The 23,440-nt window shown below is 35.8% G+C and overlaps 1 protein-coding gene across 2 annotated transcripts in view; it reads right to left on the reverse strand.

Annotated features, from left to right (window-relative positions):
• The window catches only part of LOC106869131 (IQ calmodulin-binding motif-containing protein 1), a 38,764-nt gene that overhangs the window by 5,703 nt on the left and 9,621 nt on the right, over positions 1-23,440 (reverse strand). For both annotated transcript variants that reach the window (XR_016241123.1, XM_014914703.3), the window contains exons 3-13: positions 23,081-23,198; positions 16,889-16,988; positions 13,861-13,960; positions 12,735-12,830; positions 12,041-12,115; positions 10,455-10,563; positions 9,917-10,026; positions 7,244-7,386; positions 5,758-5,906; positions 3,317-3,448; positions 999-1,155 (exon numbers count right to left, since the gene is read on the reverse strand). Coding sequence is in view for 1 of the 2 variants with exons in the window: in XM_014914703.3 (XP_014770189.1) it covers positions 999-1,155; positions 3,317-3,448; positions 5,758-5,906; positions 7,244-7,386; positions 9,917-10,026; positions 10,455-10,563; positions 12,041-12,115; positions 12,735-12,830; positions 13,861-13,960; positions 16,889-16,988; positions 23,081-23,198 (1,289 nt within the window). In the remaining variant the exon portion in view is untranslated. The remainder of the gene's footprint in view (positions 1-998; positions 1,156-3,316; positions 3,449-5,757; positions 5,907-7,243; positions 7,387-9,916; positions 10,027-10,454; positions 10,564-12,040; positions 12,116-12,734; positions 12,831-13,860; positions 13,961-16,888; positions 16,989-23,080; positions 23,199-23,440) is intronic.

Below are 23,440 nucleotides of genomic sequence, written 5' to 3' on the forward strand. Positions count from 1 at the left end.
GCCTACAAAGGGGGGGGGGCATGTCTACCTGGAGTTAGAGCTGTAGACACTTGCCTAAGGTACGAAGCAGAGGAAATGAGCCTGAAACCATGCCTGCTCCCATCATATGTATATAAATTCTTCCACATCATCATCATCATCGTTTAACGTACGTTTCCCATGCTAGCATGGGTTGGACGGTTCAACTGGGGTCTGGGAAGCCAGGAGGCTGCACCAGGCTCTGATCTGGCATAGTTTCTATAGCTGGATGCCCTTCCTAACGCCAACCACTCCGTGAGTATAGTGGGTGCCTTTTATGTGCCACCAGCACAGGGCCCAGAGGAGGCTGGCAATGGCCATGATCGGTTGGTGCTTTTTATGTGCCATCGGCACAGAAGCCAGTCAAGGTGGCGCTGGCATCAGCCACGTTCTGAAGGTTCTTTTTACATGCCTTTTTACATAATAAATACTTCCTTTAGATTTCTTATTTCCTTTTGTTTAAAGATGGATGAGTGTTTGGGCCATTGAATAATTGTGCAAAATTTAAGGTAGCTTAGCTCTGTATTTATGTGGAGAAAATTTATTAATCAATGATTTGGTTCTATGAACAATCACATATCTACCATAATATTTTTGTTACTTGGTATATATGAAAACATTTGATTATATAAATTGAAGCATAGTAGTTAAGTGTGAGGACCATTTATCAAAAAATTATGGTTTTGAATTTTGTCCTAATCATGTAAACAGACATATTTCATAGAAATAATTTTATACTTAGACTGGCGGATCCATTTCCCTTCGATTATCAAGAAAATAGAACAAAGGGAGCTAATCCTATTTTTCCTTTTTTTTTTTTTGTTTTAAATCTAAAATGACTTAGGTGAAATAATTGAACCTCACTTGCTATGTTTTTCTATTATGGAATAAAAATAGTTTTGTACTATGACGCTTAGTTGATCAGAAGAATAGTATATGCTAATATAAAGAATCCAGCAGTGTTAATAGGTGATACTCACTGATTAAAGACTCTGAATCTACATCTAGTCTAGCAAGCAAAGCTTTATTGTATAGTAATTGTTTCCGGGATGCTTGTAGGTTGTTGTAGAACTGCTGCAGAAGCTCATTAGCTTTCAGATGAAGACGTTTCTGCTCTTCAAAGGAACCCAGTTTTTTCTAGGAAAAGAAAGAAAAACATGAACCCTTCAGAAAACACTACATTACTATTATTAAGGTGGGAAGCTGGCAGAAATGTTAGCACGCCAGTCAAAATGCTTAGCAGCATTTTGTCTGTCCTTACGTTTTGAGTTCAAATAACGTCAAAGTCGATCTTGCCTTTCATCTTTTCAGGAGTTGATAAATCAAGCACTGGAGTCAATGTAATTGGCTAGTCTCTCCCACAAAATTTTAGGTCTTGTGCCTTTTGTAGAAAGGATAATGATCAATAATATTAATATGCCAAATTGTTTTTTGTATGTACCTGACATGTGTATCACGCTTAATAGAAAGAAATTTTGTTGCTTAAATAAAAATTCTTAACTAGACCTCTTGTAATTTCTGGAAGAGATTTGAAACCATCACCTATGTGTTGTATTACTACTTCTTAACACCCATGCCTACTAGTAGGCCACCAAAGCAGCAACAATCTTAATGAGAAAATTAAGATACTTAAATATGACGTGTATCGAGAGAATGAGAGAGTGGCTGACAGCTATTTGAATTTCTTTCTACCATTGAACTGAAATTGACTCCTGGCTATTAACCCCCCCCCCCCCACTTGTTTTAGGTCTTCTACCCAATTGAATTTGGCCATACACCAGATAACCTGTTTTATGTTCCGAAATTTAAATTTTGAACCTATTTTAATTATAAAATTACACCTCAGTTAAAAAACATCTTTTGGCTTTCTATATTTTTTGTTAAGTTACAATTTCTCTGTTTCGGTCAGGATTTTTCCAATTTCTTTTTCCTTGTATCAAGTAATGGGTGAAAGCATAAAAAAAAACTTAAATTCATAGAGCCGAACAAAATCAAAAATATCAATTCTATCTTTTTCCTTTCCTTAATACTAACGAGAGCATAGTATCAGAGAAATTTGGCTGTTATTTCTAGCAAATTGAACAACCACACAGAGTTGTTCAATTAGTTCATTTGTTGATGTGTATAAGTAAACAAAAACTAAGACACACACATATATATGAATGTATGTGTGTGTGTGTGTGTGTATGATAATAAGTGTTGCATGGTGGAAGTAAACGCAACTTTCTCTTTCTATATTTTTTGTCAAGTTAGAATTTCTCTTTTGGTCTGGATTTTTCCAATTTTCGTTTTTCTTGTATCAAGCAGTTGACGAAAGCATTTAAAAAGTATTAAACTCATAGAGCTCAACAAAATCAAAAATATTAATTCTATTTTTTCCCTTTACTTTTCTACAATATAATTAATTACCGTATCCTATATACCAGGGGTCAATTTCTTCGACTAAAGGGTGGTGCTCCAGCATGTCTACCATCAAATGACTGAAACAAGTAAAAGAATAAAAAAATATGAGAGAAACGTTCCGTACCACTAAACCAAGAGGCTTCTCTGAATATGTACGATGTATTTTAAGGCTTAATAGTAATTCTGTTTACATTTGCATAACAGATATTTTGGTTGGATTATATAGTTATCAGTTTTGCACTTCTTTCTATATTCTGTAACTGTCGCAATATACTTTTCTACTATAGGCACAAGTCCGGAAATTTTGGTGGGGAGTGGGCCAGTCGATTAGATCAACTCCAGTATGTAACTGATACTTAATTTATTGACTCCCGAAGGATGAAAGGCAAAGTTAACCTCAGCAGAAATTGAACTCAGAATTGTAAAGACAGACAAAATACAGCCAAGCATTTCAACAGCATGCTAACTATTCTACCAGCTCACTGCCTTTGACTGTCACAATATAGAAACATTTCTCATGGCACCAGCACACAATTTACAGATGCTTACATTTTAAAAAATATTTTCCGTGAATTTTTCACGAGTCCAGCTAGTAATTATTAGTATTGTTATTTAAAAGATTAAATTTGTTCTAAATATACTAGATGAGATTTTAATGCTGGACAAATCAAATTTGAAAGTTAATTTTCCACAAACTGTACAGCAAACATTTTGTCTTGTCACTTCTCATCTCTTGTTATTCCTGAAAGGTATATAGAGTTTTGCTTCAACAGAACACAAATATGTGCTCTTACTTCCGAGCTAGTTTGCTGATACCCCAACAATATACAACATGCCTAAATTTCATAAAGACAAAAACAAAGCTTAATGTATTTAAAAAATTGCATTCACTTACTGAACGAATCTCTCTCCAGTCAGTTATTTGCTGCTGTAATATTGTTCTTCGTTCTTCAGTAAGTGTTTGTGGTTTCAATTTGGTTGGGATAGGAGATATGTTTGACTTGGTCCTTTTAAGCCATCTCCTTACCTTTTAAAGATGGTAATACACAAAAGAAGAATGTATTGAAACAAAAAGATGATGAATTATCAGCATAAAATCTGTAAGTTACAACACATGTAAAAAAGATAAAGAGGGAAATACTAAATATATTCTAGTACAAAGAAGCAGATCATTTGAAACACACAAGGGCACAGTTGTATGATTAAGAAGCTTACTTCCTAGCTGTGGTTTTAGATTCGGTTCTACTGTGCAGCACTTTGGGCAAGTGTCTTTGGCTACAGCACCAGAATGACCAAAGCTTTTGTGAATGGATTTGGAAGATGGAAATTGAAATGAAGCCCTCCATATGTGTGTGTGTGTGAATCCTTATGTTTTGACATCATGGCATGTCATTCATTTCTACTCTTCTGTGAAAAATATGTTTGAATTAAGTGAAAGTTGGCAACAGGAAGGGCATCCAGCCATAGAAAATCCATCTGACCTGTGCAACTATGGCAAAATAGATGAGATGTACACATCCAGAAATGACAGTTTATATTTGGATAGGGCTTTTCATTTTCAAGTTTGTGCTAGATTTTATGTCAACAATTACTGCATCAAAAAGGGAGGTCTGCTGTAGTTCAATCTGCAAGAAACAGCAGCCAAATCTTTCTCAAATCACTCTACTACTCTTGAAATGAACAACACATTGGATAATCTTCTGAATACACTATCTATGAAATATAAAGACAGGGAATTTATGGTTGAAATTCTTTTGATCATAGATCTGCTCAATCAAGGCTGATCTGTAACTAAACAACAGCTAATTATTAGCAATGGAATTTGTAGTAGTACCAAACGGCAACCTTAATATCCAACTTAATGTGTATGTCTTGTAAGAATGCTGCATATTGAGAGGTCTTCTCATGTAGGTGCAGGTGCCCATCACAGACAATTCTCATTTGCTGTGATATATGTCTGTGCTTTTATGCACCATGCACCTATATGAGAGGATCTCTCAAAGCTAATAATGCAATATTCAGTGTTCTAACACAACTTCCACTTAAGTTGGATATAAAGATTACTTTTTGGTATTAATACTGCTTCCGTTGCTAACAGTTATTTTAAAATAAGCTTACTGGCTATTCATGATATCAATTACTAAAAAGACACGAAAATTCTATATATCATGGTTGTAATATTTGGCTAGTGGTGGTGCAATGGCCCAGTGGTTAGGGCAGCGAACTTGCGGTCATAGGATCGCGGTTTCGATTCCCAGACTGGGTGTTGTGAGTGTTTATTGAGCGAAAACACCTAAAGCTCCACGAGGCTCCGGCAGGGGATGGTGGCGAACCCTGCTGTACTTTTCCACCACAACTTTCTCTCACTCTTACTTCCTGTTTCTGTTGTGCCTGTAATTCAAAGGGTCAGCCTTGTCACACTGAGTCACGCTGAATATCCCCGAGAACTACGTTAAGGGTACACGTGTCTGTGGAGTGCTCAGCCACTTGCATGTTAATTTCACGAGCAGGCTGTTCCGTTGATTGGATCGACTGGAACCCTCGACGTCGTAAGCGACAGAGTGCCAACAACAACAATATTTGGCTGGTATGCAGTCACTGGACCCCTATTACTGAAGAAGTCCAGAAGAAAGAGATCACATGATCAGGCAGTTCTGACACCCATAGCAGACAATTCTTGTTTGCTACAATACATGTCTGAGCTTTTATGCATCATAGGTCTAAATGAGAAAACCTCTCAAGGCTAATACCACAATATTTAGCATCCTAACCAGACATTCATCTTAAGTTGGATATAAACAAGAAGTATTTTTTTTTATTGTTATATCTTGGGGTGATCATTTTCTTTTTTCTTGCCAAATAAACACACACACTATATATTTGTTCTTGTTTATTATTTTATGTCTATTGTCTGGAAAACTTTTGTCATAGGATGTGTGACAAAAAATTTCCAGACAATGGACATAAAATAACAACAATAATAAACAAGTGAAGAACGAATATATAGTGTGTGTGTGTTTAATTGACAAGAAAAAAGAAAATGACCATCCTGAAATATAACAATATCTGTTTCAACACATGATTTCACATCAGTAATCTTGCAAAACAAATACATAAACATATTTTTTTTCGGATATTCAGTTAGGTGTCTATTATTTTCCTAACCATTTAAGAATGTTTTTTGTAAATATCAATCCTAGTGATGTGTGTGTATGGGATGTGACATTGAGAAAATGATTTTGATCATTTGGTTTTTTTTCAATTGATTTTATTAAAAAGAAGTTTCAAAATTTGTCTATACATTCTACCACAAAAATTAAATAATTTTCGACTTACTGCTCTCTGGATTTTAATAGCTGCTCTACGCTGTATATATTCCGTATGAAATTTACTCTGCTGGCATCTAATTCGATATCCTCTCCAATTCTTCTGAATACAAATAGCAGCATTCTCCATTTCTTCAGCTTGATATTTAAGGATTTGATCTGTATTAAATTAAAATCATGAATTATATATATACATAGATTCATTTTAACTCAAACTAAAATAAGTAAATGAAATAAAACGTAAAAATATCGACACTATTATCTCGTGAATTCGGCACTAGCAATCGATGTTGTTTTAACCAAAGTTAGTGTTTAAGGGAGATAACTCTTATGTCAGTTTAATATTTAGGAAGCTAGGCATAAGTAATGTCCCTTATGTTTTGGAACACGCATGGAACAAGAAAAAAAGAGAGAGAAAAAGGTTAATCGCACAGCCTCATTAATTAATCTGTGTTAGGTTAGATATTTGAGTTAATTACTACAGGAATAATTAATGCAGTCTATTTACTGATGACATTTAGATGAGACCAGTGTGATCATTCAACTTCTTTTTTGATTGCATTCGCATATAATGAACCACTTATTAATTTTAAAGCACTGTGACTGCTTCTACAGTGGTTAGTTGCTGCTTTGAGGAATTAAGTGTCTTGATTGTTGCTCAGCAACATTCTAACAATGAGGGGAAATTCTATATTAGTAGTTCTTACACTTCTATTAGTTTAGCTCCATCTTTCACTGAATGGCATTTTATAAACACTTCTCTACTGCTTGTTCACAAAAAAACAAAGAAGAAAAGCCCAGCTGATTATTTTGATTAACCCTTTAGCATTTAAACCGTCCATCTTTGGCCCAAATACTTCAATTATTTTTCGTTCAAACTGGTTAGATCTAGTCTCTCACATCTACAATATAATGTCATTCTAAAAACAAACAGTCACATCTTCAAAATCTTGAAGCTACAAGATAATGCATGATAAATTGAAAACAATGTGAACAAGAGCACTCAGAGAGCACAAACCTCCACCAAGGCAACACCAACATCCTCTCAACAGTTAGACAGAGATGATTTTTTAAATGAGAATATCTGAAATAAACTCGACTGCTCTCACAAACAAGAATACTAAAAATAAACCCGGCTGCTCTCAAAAATTAAGTAAAAAAAAGAGGAAAAATAATCCAGAATCCTTGTCTGGTACAAGAAATAACATTCAGATTTTCCTCACATCAAAGCCTACTGTCTTAAAAACACAAAAGATACTATACTCCTAAATATGTTTCAGAAAAGAAGTAAAAAGATAGGATTGGCTGGAATACTTTTGATGATAATTCTGCTCAGTCAACACAGATGTCTTAGCTATAAACAAAATGAAATGTTAGTGACTGGGTGCAAACCACTGACCTCTTGTCTTATGCTCTATCATATTGGCTGTCTACATTTTTAATGCCCACACTATGATTACACTTGAAAACGGTAATATAAATACCAATAAACTAACAGGCTGGAGTTAGTTCCATCTTTTGCAATTGCTTTTCTCGAAATGAACGCATTTTGAGCAATTGGAAAGATTGCATTTGTTCATTCTTCTGAGATAATTCTCGTAAATTCTCTTGTTCTTTCTCTCTGGTTTCTTTGCGTGATCTAAAATTAAGAATAACACAGAGTTAAATTGAATTGAAGATGGCAAATCATTTTCTGAAGTTCCTATATCCTAAACAATTTTTGGTTTACTTTTAGTATAGTACATACTTTTTAGGTAAGACAGTTTCTATGTTTCCTTAGTACAATTTCCAAGTGACTATAGTTTCAATGGAATAGCATATAATATGGGTTTTACTGCCTTAAAAATAAAGTAAATACTGATCCAGTAATATGTAAGAAATGAACTGGATACTCAACTCAGATGCTTTCATATCACTAGGTTGCTCCTTCAAAACATACTTCTCTTTTATATTATGGACTTGATTCTTATACCCATATTCAAAGATTCCCTATAAAAAAAAATGTTCCCCCACTTTTCTTATTGTTAGGATGATAGATATACAAGCGAACACACTAGCTATGGAATTAACTGAGTCAATAAAATAAAATACTAATCCAGGATGGTAGATTAGTGGAATTGTTTGAGCATTGAGTGTGTTGTCTTGCAGTATCAATTCCAGCTTTTTGTGTTTTGAGTTCTTGACTTAAACCATTACCTGGTTTAACACAATCACCTGATCCTTGGTTGTTTTTAGTGGAGTTCATTCTGTTGCAAGCATTCAGGCCAGATCATTAGCTTGATGATAATTCCCTTTTTCCTTCTCAGCAGTCTTGAATTCTTTGAAGATATAAACAATACGAACACTAGCTTTCTCTTCTTGATTAAATGGTAAAAGGTAAAAATGGGAAACACTGGGGATACAGTACAGTATTTTCCTACTGTCTTCAAGTTCTTGAGGTAGATACATGAACTTGGCACAACAAAGTACAAAAAAATTCATTAATTGCAAAGTGTTCCTATGATAAACTTATATATATATACACGTTAAATTCAACTTAACGTTGAAAGTCACCAATCAAAGTTTGTTTTAGAAGTGTTGAGATGTATTGAAAGATACAGATAAGGAAATAATTTTATTCTCAAATATAGGATAAACAGGATAAACTATCCATATTTTGCAAAAGAATCTGGCCACCAACAGATTTTTCTGCAAAATATGGATAGTTTATCCTGTTCATGCTATATAACATTAACATAATCCTGCATTTGAGAATAAAATTATTCCCTTATCTGTATCTTTCAATACATCTCAATGCTTCTAAAACAAACTTTGATTGTTGACTTTCAATGTAAGTTGAATTCAACATATGTACGTGTGTACATACATACATACATACATATATATATATATATATATAATGTGTGTGTGTTTGTGTGTCTGCGTTTGTCTCCCCAACATTACTTGACAACTGATGCTGGTGTGTTTATGTCCCTGTAATTGAGCTGTTTGGCAAAAGAGACCGATAGAATAAGTACTAGGCTTACGAAGAATAAGTCCTGGGATCAATTTGCTTGACAAAGTGTGGTGCTTCAGCATGACTGCAGTCAAATGACTGAGACAAGTAAAAGTATAAAAGAATATATATATCAGTATATAAATATGACCCAGGGATCCTAGTGTAGGAAGTTTGTAAGCCTTAAGCAGTAACTGGTTAGTATAGAGAACAAAAAGTGGAAGGTATATAATAAAATAAAATAAAATAACAATTTAATGGCAACAAGAGTTACACACTTTTCCCCATATTGAAGTAGCAAAGAAATTCAACAAGCTGATAGTTTCTATACTGGTTACTGTTAGCAACTAATGTTTCTAAAAATGCAAATAAAATTCCTAATTGAGGGAGTGGAATAGGTAAAATGTAAGCTACATATGTTTAACTAGCTGGAGCTCATTATGCCAGTGTTGTGCAATGAACTCTTCTGAGAAAAACAAAATCATCCTTACTGAAGTTTACATTGCTGCATGAAATTCCTAAGCCAGCCTCAACACAATGGTGAGTGTGTGTGTGCATATATATATATATATATATATATATATATATATATATATATTGCAAACAAATACCACAAGGCATCTTATTCAATGATTCAACAATTCTGCCAATCCATAATTCTGGACTGGTTCTGTGCTTTATCAACCCGAAAGGCTGAAAGACAAGGTTGACCGTAGCTGGTTTTGAACTCAGCAGAGAGCTAGAATAAACACCACAAGGTATTTTGGCTTATGTTGTAACCACCACCACCAATAACAACAACATGATAATTTAATGTTTGCTTTCCATAGTGGCATGGGTTGGATGGTTTGACAGAGTCTGGTGTGTCACAGGACTGCATCATGCTCCATGTCAGTGGAAGATTCACCTTGATTAACACTGAGCTGCTTGAATCAAGGCTCAGTGCCAAACTTTTAATAATCCTTTATCCATAATCTTGAATTTGAATCTGTTCAAGACAGATCTATTTCCAGCTGCCTTAACTTCTGAAGTTATTGACTGATTCTGCCAGGAGGATAATGCAACTTGACATTTCAAGGTTTTTGATCTGTATACAAGAATATCTGGTCTTTTCTCACATCTAATAAGGCCTATAGTCAAATAAGCAAAGAAGTAGAATTGAAAGAACACTTACAAATAACATTTTTGAAGCTTGCTTATTGCTTCGTTTGCTTTCTTCAGTTTTTTCCGAGTTATATATCCTCTCCAAGCACTCTGAATCTTTTCAACTGCCTGATGATGTTTCTAAAACACAGATCAAGAGAGATTATGATGGGATAAAAATAAAAGACAAAAATAAAACAGACCATACATCCCAAATATTTTGACAAAGGAGAAAGCTAATTATACTTCGTATAGATTGTACTCTGAATTGATTTGGTATTATTCTTATTAATTCTAGTGGAGTAAAAGGTAAGATTAATTTCTACTGAACTGGAACTTACAATTGAGCGAGTGAGTGAGTGAGAAAGAGATAGAGAGAGGGGAGTCCTCTCTCTCCAACAAATACTGTAATTTTATTGACTTTGTTGCTCAAATGGCTTGATTATTTCCACTAACCTTTGTCTCAAATATGAATATAAAGGAATAAAATACAATGAATATCAATAACATATGAATGAGCTATTAAAAGGTAAGTAATAAATATGTTATATTTTTCAACATGCTTTCACCTGCTTTTGGACTCGTTCAGAAGAACCAGCATTTAGTAATACCAGAAGAGGCTTCAGTTCTCTGCAATGGATTTTTTCAGCTTGCTTCATGAGAATTATGCGTAGACCTCTAGAAGGAAATAAAGAAATTGCATGGTATATACATGTTCATAGGTATACTCAAAGGATTACCATGTAAAAATATATTTATAAAGAAATACTTTTTACATTTGTAAAATATTAATTTCTGATTAGAGTGGTTCAATTGTGTTGTATTACTAATGTTCTTGGAAAAAAAGAATTAATCCCTCTTTTATTTGCATCAAAAAGTGAGCCTCCATGTGTATCCTTGAAATAAAAAGGCTTCATAAGGCAGATTTGCCAATTTAATTATCATGCTGAATAGAGACGCTTCTTCTGTTACTTAACCCCAGATCAGAGTGATTGAGTAGATCTATGATCAAAATTCTTCTAACTCTGACCATCCCATCTTTTGCTCAGCACAATAGATCTATGACCACATTACTCAATATTTCATTCGTTTCTCACTCTGCCATAGCTGGCCCCAAGCTTGGTTCAGAAAGAAGGAGAAGGGTGGTAAGTGTAGGGTTAGTAGCCTTATACTATAAAAGAAAGAAAAGACCCAGATTGCTGTTGAGATGAAGCTCTACAAGTTTGCAGTACCAGATCTCTTTGAAACAAGGTGGCTGAAGTCAGGACAGATGCTACAGGGAAGTTTGGGATGTAATTTGAGGGATATTTGGTTGCTGTTACTAGCAAGTCAAGTAACAACCTAAAGGCTCCTTCATTTCACAAAGACGTTGTTCAGCCTCAGGCCAATCCTTACTAAGGAGAGCTCAATGAACAAAGGTATTTAAATAATGATCATTTTGTTTTTTCATAGAGGTAGGAGATTATTTAATGTTCTGTCCTTACATAAGACAGTAATATGTGTAATATGAGGGAGAATTGACTGCTATTTCAAATAGGTTGAGTAATCACACAGAGGCTTTCTCATTGACTTGCAAAGATGTAGTTTTCAGTGCAGCCTTATCAACTGAAAGGATTATAAAATCTTAACTGTCAATGAATTATTTTCCATCCCCCAACATCCACTCAGACAGTCTCTTTTATTTTAATACATTCAACAAAATTCTAGCATCAATGAATTTCTAAATACTGCCACCAATGTTTAAATACAGCCATTTTCAAAGAACTGCCCTTGACACTGCTAATATGATAACTAGAAACAATGGCCAGTACAGATGCACTCATACAAACAATATTATCATTATTGCTACTTACACATTTATTATTAAAATCATCATTGTCAATTACCAATATTATTATCTACTGATATTACTGTTATTGCTACTTACACATTCATTCATCAAATGTAATTATTGTTATTAATTACTGATATGCAATTGACTGTCCCCCTCTCCAAAATTTCAGGCCTAGTGTCAATAGTAGAAAGGCTTAATTACTGATTGTTATTACTACTTACACATTTGTTATTAAAATGTAAGTTATTAAGTCCATCACGACCACACATTTACCCACAAACTTTGCTGTTAACTAATGTAAGGTCTATAAAAGCTACTTACTTGTATTTTGTGCACAGCAAATCTATGAGAGCAGGATAATGTTCACAGAATTCCAAAATACAGTTGCAGGAAGCTCTGTAAAGAAGAAGAAGATCATCATCATCATCATCATTTAACGTCCATGTTCCGTGCTAGTATGGGTTGGACAAATGTGATATGAATTGGTGGAATTGTTAGAGCATTGGATTATGGAACATGTTGTATCTGTTCTGGCTATATGCATTCTGAGTTCAAATCTCACTCCTGTCGCTGAAACATTGATGATGCTTCTTTCAGGAATTGTAACTGACAGACAGTATCAACAATTTCGAAAAATGAACCGAAATATAGTTTCCTTCAGGAGATTGGTAGCATCAACTACCACCACTATGATTGTCTTCTTGAGAAAAAATTTCCAAAGAAAAAGGAATAAAAATGGTTCCTCATTAGTTTGAAAAGTTGGTCACAGTGGAAAGTGTTTGCAGAGATGTGGAATTCTAATCAACCTTGACAATGCAATATGTTCATCTTGTCTATATGTAGCCTTATTGATATTTTCCACACATAAAGAAGAAAAATCACTCACTAAATCCCTTAGGTAATCAAGTCTTCATTTCCTTAGTTTCATCATTTGCCTAAAACATATCAAATACCATTTAGTATTATGAGAAAAACAAAACGTGACAAAAAAGACAAATAGGATAACTTGACTTACATTTGAATTTTAGGTTCTGTGTAAACTGACAGTTTGTATATGATTTCATCAAGAAAAGTATGGAGAATTTTGCTATCTAATTGCTTGAGTACTTGCCTGGGAAGTTTAAAAGAAAGACACATAAAACAGATAAAAACCATTTTTTTTATTGTCAAGAATTGATGAAGAAAATAAAATCTATATTGAATGGCATGGTACAGTTGGAAAAATTAAAACTAAGAAGAATCAGTGAATAATGTTTGTTTATTTTACATATAAGTTCTTTGGAAGTTGACTCTGTATGGGTGTGAAGTTATTTAGAAATTCTGTGGTATTTTTTTGCAGTAAACATAACATATCAAAGGAAGATAATAATCCTATGACAAGATCAAGGTGTATTAGGAAAGTTTGGGAGAGAAATATATATATATCTTCTTTTATATTTATCTTCTACTTGTTTCAGTCTTTGGACTGGCCATGCTGGAGCACTGCCTTCATTCCACTTAACTTTGAAAGTGCAAAGCTACCAGGTGATTTGTGGACAGGGAAATGTCAATAGGCAGCTTTGATTATAGTGCAAGATTTTTTGTGCAGTCATAGAATATAAACATTCACACACACACACACACACATGTATAAACGATGGGCTTTCAGTTTCGATCTGCCAAATTCATTTACAAAATGTTGGTTGACCAAGGGCTAAAGTAGAAGACTAACATGCTGTGCAGTGGAACTGAACCTGAAACCACATGGTTGCAAAGCCAACTTCTTAACCACACAACCATGTCTGTATCTATGTATATGTGTATATCATATCTGTGTATATTATGTCTATATATATATGTGTATATTATGTCTGTGTCTATGTACATGTATATATTATGTATTTTTGTTTTTGGTAAATGCTTACAGACAAACTTTTTATAATGGCGATTTTTTTCGTTTTCAAAGCTCAATGGGTGTCAACTAAAATCTTGCAATATCACTGTTGACACCTGTGCCATAGGTTTGCCATCACTGGTCTTTATGACCTGCTAAATGGCACCACAATGGTACCATATAACAGGTCATCATATGTGTGACTTTTAAGTCACACATATGAAGTGAAGGTTGAGAATGAAGAATAAAAGGGAAGAATAAACCATACCAATTCAGGCGCAATATGGTACGAATTAAATTGATGATTTCTGTTCCAATAACAACATCATCAGTCATCAGTAGCTTTAGCAAATTTTCATCTGTTAGAACTAAAATATAAAGTAAATAAAGTTGCATGAAGCAGTTGTATATAATATATTTGAGTAAGGTCATATTCAAATCTTTACTATGCAGATTACTCTGTGGAATGTAATTGAGAGTTTGTATATGATTTCATCAGGTGTGACTGTGTGGTAAGAAGCTTGCTTCCCAGTCACTTGGTTCTGGGTTCAGTCATACTGCATGGCACCTTGGGCAAGTGTCTTCTACTATAGCCTTGGACTGACCAAAGCTTTGTGAGTGGATTTGGAAGATGGAAACTGAAAGAAGCCCATCGTATATATATATATATATATATATATATATATATATATATAAAGCTGTAATAAATACCATGAGGCATTGTATTCCAATGCTCTAACAACTTGGCCAATTCACTGCCTAAACATCTTTATGATGTTCAAATCATACAAGGGCTTCTGGTTTTCTAAAAATAGTTGATTGTAGATTCCTCACACCTAAACCCATTAAGCCTTCTATCACCACACATAATCTGATAATAATAATAAGTAATCCTAACTACTAGAAGAACAGCACAAGTGATTTAGAAAATAAATACATAGCTGTATGGTAAGAAGCTTAATTTCCACATGACTTTAGGTTCAATCCCACTGTGGACAAGTGTCTTCTACTATATCTGTGGGTCAATTAAAGCCTTGTGAGATGGAAACTGAAAGAAGCTTGTTGTGTATACATATATATATTTCTTTATTGCACTCAGAGGGCTAATTAGGAAAGCCAAATTTGTGATTTCAAAAGGATTATATTTCGTTTTCGAAACAACTTGTAGAGTTTTTATTGGATATTTGTACCAATTTGGAATAAAGTAACATCTACACTTCTATTTTCCCTTTCCTTATTACAATATATATATATATATATATATATATATATATATATATATATATATATATATATATATATATATATATATATATATATATATATATATATATATATATATATATATATATATATATATATATATATATATATATATATATATATATATATATATATATACACATAAGCACAGGAGTGGCTGTGTGGTAAGTAGCTTGCTTACCAACCACATGGTTCCGGGTTCATTCCCACTGTGTAGCACCTTGGGCAAGTGTCTTCTACTATAGCCTCGGGCCGACCAAAGCTTTGTGAGTGGATTTGATAGACGGAAACTGAAAGAAGCCCGTCGTATATATGTATATATGTATATATATATATATATATATATATGTGTATGTGTGTGTATATGTTTGTGTGTCTGTGTTTGTCTCCCCAACATTGCTTGACAACCGATAGTGGTGTGTTTACGTCCCCGTAACTTAGCGGTTCGGCAAAAGAGACCGATAGAATAAGTACTAGGCTTACAAAGAATAAGTCCTGGGATCGATTTGTTGGACTAAAGGTGGTGCTCCAGCATGGCCGCAGTCAAATGACTGAACCAAAAGAATAAGTAAATAAAACGAATGCAAGGGAGACAACTGTGCTGGTTGATGGATGTTAATTCAATTCCAGGCGTGATCGAGCAGACATATCAAAAGTCCTCCAGCCGTAATCATCCTATCTTTTCAGAAGTATGGAGGACTACATTATCTGATGCAGTGTGTGTCATAGGAAGCGGCAGTCCATGCAGTGGGAGTGGAATCGGCTTGTGTGGGATAGGAAAGGAACGGACAAATTGGCATAGCCAAATTACAATTTTTTTAATAGCCATAATTCTAATCAATCAACCACACACACACGCAAATTTTAAAAATCAGCATGCCCCTCCCTGAATATAGAACGCTATGGCGCTGTACTAGAGTTATTTCTCGATGTCTTCTCTTGGTAGCTTAAAACATTTGGAAGAATAAAATAGTGAGTCACGGTGTGATTAGTGAAGTATATGAAGTGGAAAGGTATTCAAGCCTGAATTGAAACCGGATTTAATACACGCACATATATGTGTGCGAGTGTGTATTGCGAGAGTGCGTGTATCATCATTTGAAGGTCCACATTAACATGCTTACATTAGTCAGAGAACTTGCATGGGTCCTACGTACCCATGAAACTTTAAGTCATATGAAGCTGAGTCAAAGTGTAATTAAAAATATATATGACTCTCACCAAACGTTTTGAGCGTCACTTTCATTCATTCATTCATTCATTCATACATACATACATACATACATACATACACACACACACACACATACGTACATACATACATACATACATACATAAAGAAGTTGAAAATGCATAGGGATTTGTTTAGATTTTTTACTTTTTAATTTTTGGAAACTTAACCATGCAACTGTCAAACAGCAGCAAGACAGTTGCAGCATAACTTCACAATTTTCTATCTCAGCTTTTGAAAATCAGAGAAATTTGTGAAACTGTAATTTATTTACATTATTTACATTTGATGGATATTTGTCCTCATCTTGCAGTTGAGTGAGAGACCAACAAAACTCCTTTTAACACTAAAGATGAACTGAAGGCAAGGATTATGGCAGCATTCACCAACTTAAATAAGGAGACCATCCAGAAGAGTTGCAGGAGATTCCAAAGTCATCTGGAGGCCATGGTTGAAACCAATGGCGATTTTATTGAATAAATTTACTCTTTAGTATTTCAAGATATTTTTATGTCATTTTGGTGAATATATCTGTTAAAATGAGATGCCAGTGTTATTTTCATTTTTGCATAATTTAGACAACAGTCTATTCACTGCACTCAGTACACACACACACACATACATACATATGTCAATTTTGGTTAATTTAATAGACTGATTGCAAATACATTGCCATGCTATTGAAATATTTATAACATGAAATATTTATAACATATTTATAACATATTTATAACTGCCATTTTCCATTCATCTTCGTTTATTACACAATACACAACACACATATATGCATACATTTCCTTACCTGGTTTAACTAAGAAAGCGTAACCACTTGTCAGATAGATCAGTGCATCTAATACTGTCCTGAAGTCATTGATAAGAACATCTCTTGCGTTTAAAGAGCTCTGTAAACAAAAATGGTAGATGAATGTTTCAGATAAAGGGAAACAAATTGGTTTGATATTTATATGAAAAGGCAATGAAGAGAAAAAATCAGAGTATAGGGCAAGAGAATACATATATATATATATATATATATATATATATATATATATATATATATATATATATATATATAGACACACACACAAGCATATGAAATTTGTAAATTTATAATAAACATAATAATAATTGAAATAAAATTAAACTGAAGATTTACATAAAAATATTATCTATTTGTATCTAGTTTAATGTAATAAACTAAAATTTTAGATTTAAATAAAACACTAATTACTTACTAATTTTCATGTTTACAGCTTCAGAGTTAAGTTTCTACGATTGTTATAACTGAAACTTATATGTTCTATAAGTATGTATAATATATACATATCACCATTGTTTTAATATTCACATTTTCATTTTCAAAGATTCCTTGTCTTACAAGTTACTTGGTGACTGCCAGTGCTGGTGCCATGCAAAAAGTACTCAGTCCACTCTGCAGGGTGGTTGGTGTTAGAAAGGGCATCCAGTCATAAAAACCATGCCAAAACAGACACAGAAGTCTGATGTAGTCAACTGCCTGGCTGGCTCCTCTCAAACTGTCCAACGCATGCCAGTATGGAAGGCAGATGTTAAACAATGATGATGATGATGATGATATATATATATATATAACAGGCTTGGAAGGACTGGAAGAACGGTGGTAGCAGGGAATTGTACCAATGTGCCAGAAGGGAGGCTAGGCGACAGGTTTATTTAGCCAGAGGGGAAGCAGATAAGAAAAGATTTGCCAATGTTCTGCGCTGTGAGGACCAAAGACTCGAGGTATTTCGTGTTGCAAGACAGTGTAGGAGAGAGAATAGTGATGTAGGAGAGAAATGTGTTCGCATGGATGATGGTACGCTTGCACTAAATGAGGATGCAAAGAAAGAGGTCTGGAGATGCCACTACGATAGATTGCTTAATAAAGAGAATGAATGGGAGGAAGAGAGCCTGCCGTATGTCGACCCAATAGAGGGACCAGCTATCCGAGTTGATAGTACCGGGGTAGATAAAGCAATTAAGAGTATGAAGACCGGGAAAGCCCCCGGCCCATCAGGAATCACTGCAGAAATGCTCAAAATATCTGGCAGTGTTGGCTATAGCCTAGTCACCCGTATTACGAACCAGGTGATACACGAAGGAGTCATACCCAATGACTGGTGTAGCAGCATCATAGTCAACTGCTACAAAGGTAAAGGTGACGCTTTAGATACAAATAATTACAGAGGCATCAAGCTGTTAGATCAGGTTATGAAAGTTACAGAGAGGGTCATAGCCCAACTAATTAGGGAGCGAATCAATTTAGATGAGATGCAGTTTGGGTTCGTGCCAGGTAAAAGCACTACTGATGCCTTATTTCTAGTGAGACAGCTGCAGGAGAAATACCTAGCTAAGGATAAACCTCTGTACCTGGCTTTCGTTGACATGGAGAAAGCCTTTGACAGGGTCCCCCGATCCCTTATCTGGTGGTCAATGAGGAAACTTGGGATAGAAGAATGGTTAGTGAGAGCTGTGCGAGCCATGTACAGAGATGCTGCCAGTAAGGTGAGGGTTGGAAATGAGTACAGCAATGAATTCCGGGTAGAGGTAGGGGTCCACCAAGGTTCCGTCCTCAGCCCCCTCTTATTTATCATAGTCCTCCAGGCAATCACAGAGGAGTTCAAGACAGGTTGCCCCTGGGAGCTCCTCTATGCTGATGACCTTGCCCTAATTGCGGAGTCACTATCAGAACTAGAGGAGAAGTTTCAGGTGTGGAAGCAAGGTCTAGAATTGAAGGGCCTTAGAGTCAACCCAGCTAAAACCAAAATCCTAATAAGTAGGAAGGTAGATAAAACACAAACCCCTTCAGGTAGATGGCCCTGCTCAGTATGTAGAAAAGGAGTAGGTAGTAACTCTATAAGATGTACCCGGTGCAAGCTATGGACACATAAGAGGTGCAGCAACATCAAAGGCAGGTTAACTAGCAAGTTAGTTTTTGTTTGTGGCAGATGTTCAGGTGCAATAAAGACTGTAAACAAACAGGAAACAACTTCTATCTCATTCCAGGGTGAAAAACTAGAGGTAGTCGATAGCTTCCGCTATCTGGGCGACCAAGTTAGTAGTGGGGGTGGGTGCGCTGAAAGTGTAGCTGCTAGAATAAGAATAGCCTGGGCAAAGTTTAGAGAGCTCTTACCCCTGCTGGCGACAAAGGGACTCTCACTCAGAGTAAAAGGCAGACTGTATGACGCATGCGTACGAACAGCCATGCTACATGGCAGTGAAACATGGGCTGTAACTGCTGAGGACATATGTAAGCTCGCAAGGAATGAAGCCAGTATGCTCTGTTGGATGTGTAATGTCAATGTGAATACCCGTCAGAGTGTAAGTATCTTGAGAGAAAAGCTGAACATTAGAAGCATCAGTTGTGGTGTGCAAGAGAGACGATTGCGCTGGTATGGACATGTGGTGAGAATGGATGAGGATAGCTGCGTGAAAAAGTGCCACACCCTAACAGTTGAGGGAACCCGTGGAAGAGGTAGGCCCAGGAAGACCTGGGCTGAGGTGGTAAGGCAAGACCTTCGTACATTGGGCGTCACTGAGGCGATAACTACTGACCGAGACCTTTGGAAATGTGCTGTGCGTGAGAAGACTCGGCAAGCCAAGTAAGATCGTTGCCAGTGCCCCTAGACTGGCTCTTGTGCGGGTGGCACATGAGATGCACCATTTTGAGCGTGGCCGTTGCCAGTACCGCCTGACTGGCTCCCGTAGGATTTTCGAGTGAGATCGTTGCCAGTGCCCCTGGACTGGCTTGTGCGGGTGGCACATAAAAGACACCATTTCGAGCGTGGCCGTTTTCGTGCGGGTGAAACGTAAAAGCACCCACTACACTCTCTGAGTGGTTGGCGTTAGGAAGGGCATCCAGCTGTAGAAACTCTGCCAAATTAGATTGGAGCCTGGTGTTGCCATCCGGTTTCACCAGTCCTCAGTCAAATCGTCCAACCCATGCTAGCATGGAAAGCAGACGTTAAACGATGATGATGATGATGATGATGATATATATATATATAAAGCAAATCAAAAATAAAAACAGAAATGGGAAAAAAAAATCAAAAGTCAAAAGGACATACACAGTGAATGACGCTCAGTTTAAGATGGAAAAAAGAGGAGTTATGTGACATTCTGAGCATGGTTCTTCATCAGAAAGAGGAAAAGTCTGGAGAGAAAGAAAAAAATAGTCCAAGAAAAGCAGGTGTTGTTACATGGCTGAAGTGACTGGAAGTGGAGAGACAGACAAAGTAGTTGTTGAAGGCAGGAGATTGTGAAAATGGCTAGTTTGAGTGATTGTGTGTGTGTTTGTGTTTATGTGATTGATGTATGTGTGTAGGAATGGAACTAACAGGTTAGAAGCTGTAGTTAGATTTGGTGGTGAGATGTGAGGTGATGTGTGTATGTCGGTATTGCTGTGTATGTATGTATGTGTTTACGTCTTTGGTAAACTGTCCTGGTTTCACAACCATAGTGTAGTCACCATGACAACTTTGATTATGTCAAGTTTTGTTTTATGTAGTCAGACCAGATCTTTTCCAGATCCTGTGATGCAGATGTCCAAAGGTAAAGCTGGCTATCTTTGCTTTCCCTTCACTATCACTTTTGCATAACATGCCTGTGAAAAATTCCCAATACAACTGAGCTTGAGAGAGCTAATATGTCAAACATGTATGCTTCTCTAAAAAACCTTTCAGCTGCAGTGTAGTGGATATGTAGTTTGCATGCTCAACCCCAGACTCCCCAAACTGATCTTCTGTAGTGAACTAGTAGATCCAAAGACATGCTCAAGACAATCTTGAAAATGTATATCTCAGAGCAGTCTACCTGGGAACATCTTGCTCAAGATCATTCACTGTGGTGAAGTGCTTTCTACTCTGAAGTATAATACTTTGATATGACCAGAGAAGCTAAAAAGAGGAGGGTTGCATAGAAAGCATGAATCCCACTGAGTCCTGACTCTGTGATTATGTGCCCCCAATGTAACTATGAATTCCAAGCTGAAATTGGCATAATAAGGCCCCCCAGGATTCATGAAGTATAAAGCTGATCATCTTCAGAGATCTGAAGGATAACCCCAATAATAATAATAATTCTTTCTACTATAGTCACAAGGCCTGAAATTTTAGGGGAGGTGGCTAGTTGTTTATATCAATCCCAGTGCTTGATTTGTACTTATTCTATCGACCCCGAAGGGATGAAAGGCAAAGTTGACCTTGGCGGAATTTGAACACAGAACATAAAGACAGAAGAAATGTTGCTAAGCATTTTATCTAGCGTGTTAAAGATTCTGCTAGCTCAGTACCTTAACAACAACAACAACAACGGTTTAATATTTTGGTACAAGGCCAGCAACTTCGGGGGAGGGGGGATAAGTCGATTACATAACCCTCCCCAGTACTCAATTGGTACTTATTTTATCATCCATGGTGGCATTTAATCCTTTCAACTATAAAAGAATGTATTCCCATGGCAGGAATAAAACCTGGGTCAATATATGAAGAATGAATTTTCTTTCAAACACGTATTAAAAACATAACCATATTCGAAGTTCGTGCATTATATCAAGGTATTTTCTCATTGGTTCGTTGCAGTTTGAAACAGCAAACTTCTCAAATCCATCAACAATATTTTTAGACCTTCATCTAAAATTTGCAATTGACTTGGACTCATCATTTGGCTCATATGCTACTTTGGTGGTTATTTTTTCCACTCACTTCCTAGGGCCATATTGAGGGTGTAGTGATAAATGGAAAAAAAAGAAGTAGCTAATACACCAGAAAGGGTGAAGGTATACCTAGTATATTTATGTACTGAGAGTATAGCATAGGGAGATCAGTTAAGCTTCTCTCTGAGATGTTATTTTTCTAATAAATTACATTTATTCTTCAACCTTTTCATACATATTTAAAAATAACAAAACCAAAAGTAAGCATCAGGAGGTGGCCATATATAGAATATCATATTGTTCATAGAACACTGACCACGGCAAGGTTAAAGCAAAAAAGACAGTTCCTTAACTGTTAAACGATTCAATAAAAAATCATTTTCCCAGGTGTCCCACATTAGATACAATAGTTTTACAAAACTAAAACTCTCTTGTTTATGCGATTAATATAAAAATACTTGATAAACACTTTTTTAGTCACAGGAAGTTTAAGTAGTGATAAAAAAAAGCTTTGAGATGGTCTAAATTACGGGATACTGTACATTCCACTCCTTAACGTTAAGTTACTCCATACAGATGAGCCTACTTACATAGATACTGATGGAAAGAGTTATTTCCCTTGCATAACTCTTTTCTATGAAATTCTGCATTGATGAAATAAACGTTTGATGCAGTGAGCAGACACTAATCTTCTAAGCTTTCATCCGTCATCCGGTTTAATAACAACTATCTGGCATTGTGAATGCCTTTAGCGGAGTCCAGGTCTCCAGTCTGAAGATACCTTTTTCCTTCCTTACCACCAGTCCTGCAAACCCTCAAAGAGTCAGAAGAATTGCCCTTCTGCTCCTGAATTCTTTTATTCTATATCCTTTACTTGTTTCAGTCATTAGACTGCGGCCAAGCTGGGGCACGCCTTGAAGGATTTCGTGAAATAAATCGACCCCCAGTACTTTTATTTCTAATCCTGGTGCTTATTCGATTGGTCTCTTTTTGCCAAACTGCTAAGTTAGAGAACAAACCAACACTGGTTGTCAAGCTGTGGCACGTGCGCGCACACACACACACACACAATGGGTCTTCCTTGGTTCCCGTCTACCAAATCTACTCACAAAGATTTGGTCAGTCAGGGGCTATAGTAGAAGACATTTGCTCAAGGTGCCATGCAGTGGGATGGAACCCAGAACCAAACAGTTGGGAAGCAAACTTCTTACCACACAATAGAAAAAACAAAAAAAAAGTTCATTGCATAAATGAATTTTTGTGACACAGTGCAGCACTTAATTGTTTAAGAGTTAATTCTTAAATCTTTTGATTTTGACCTACCTCCATCAGATCATCGTGTATTCTCACTGCCAACATAAGCATATTTCTGTTAGCAGTTGGAAGACAGTCATCCTTGAATTCCACTGAGTCAGCAAAGTCAACACCAGTACATATTTGACTAGAAAACAAATAAAAATGTTCAGGAGTTACACAAATTACATTTATACGTTTAAGAAATTTCTCTTTTCCCTATCCTCATCCTCACATGTTTTTTGTCTATGGATATATATTTATGTTTATGTATATGTCTATTTGTCTGTTTGTCTATAGAAGAAAATATGTGAGGATAGGAATGACATGTAATAGGTATCCACTACACTCTGTGAAGTGGTTGGCATTAAGAAGGGCATCCAGCCATAC

The sequence above is a fragment of the Octopus bimaculoides genome, chromosome 3 (genome assembly GCF_046866305.1).
Source record: "Octopus bimaculoides isolate indiv1 chromosome 3, ASM4686630v1, whole genome shotgun sequence".
Taxonomy (NCBI): domain Eukaryota; kingdom Metazoa; phylum Mollusca; class Cephalopoda; order Octopoda; family Octopodidae; genus Octopus; species Octopus bimaculoides.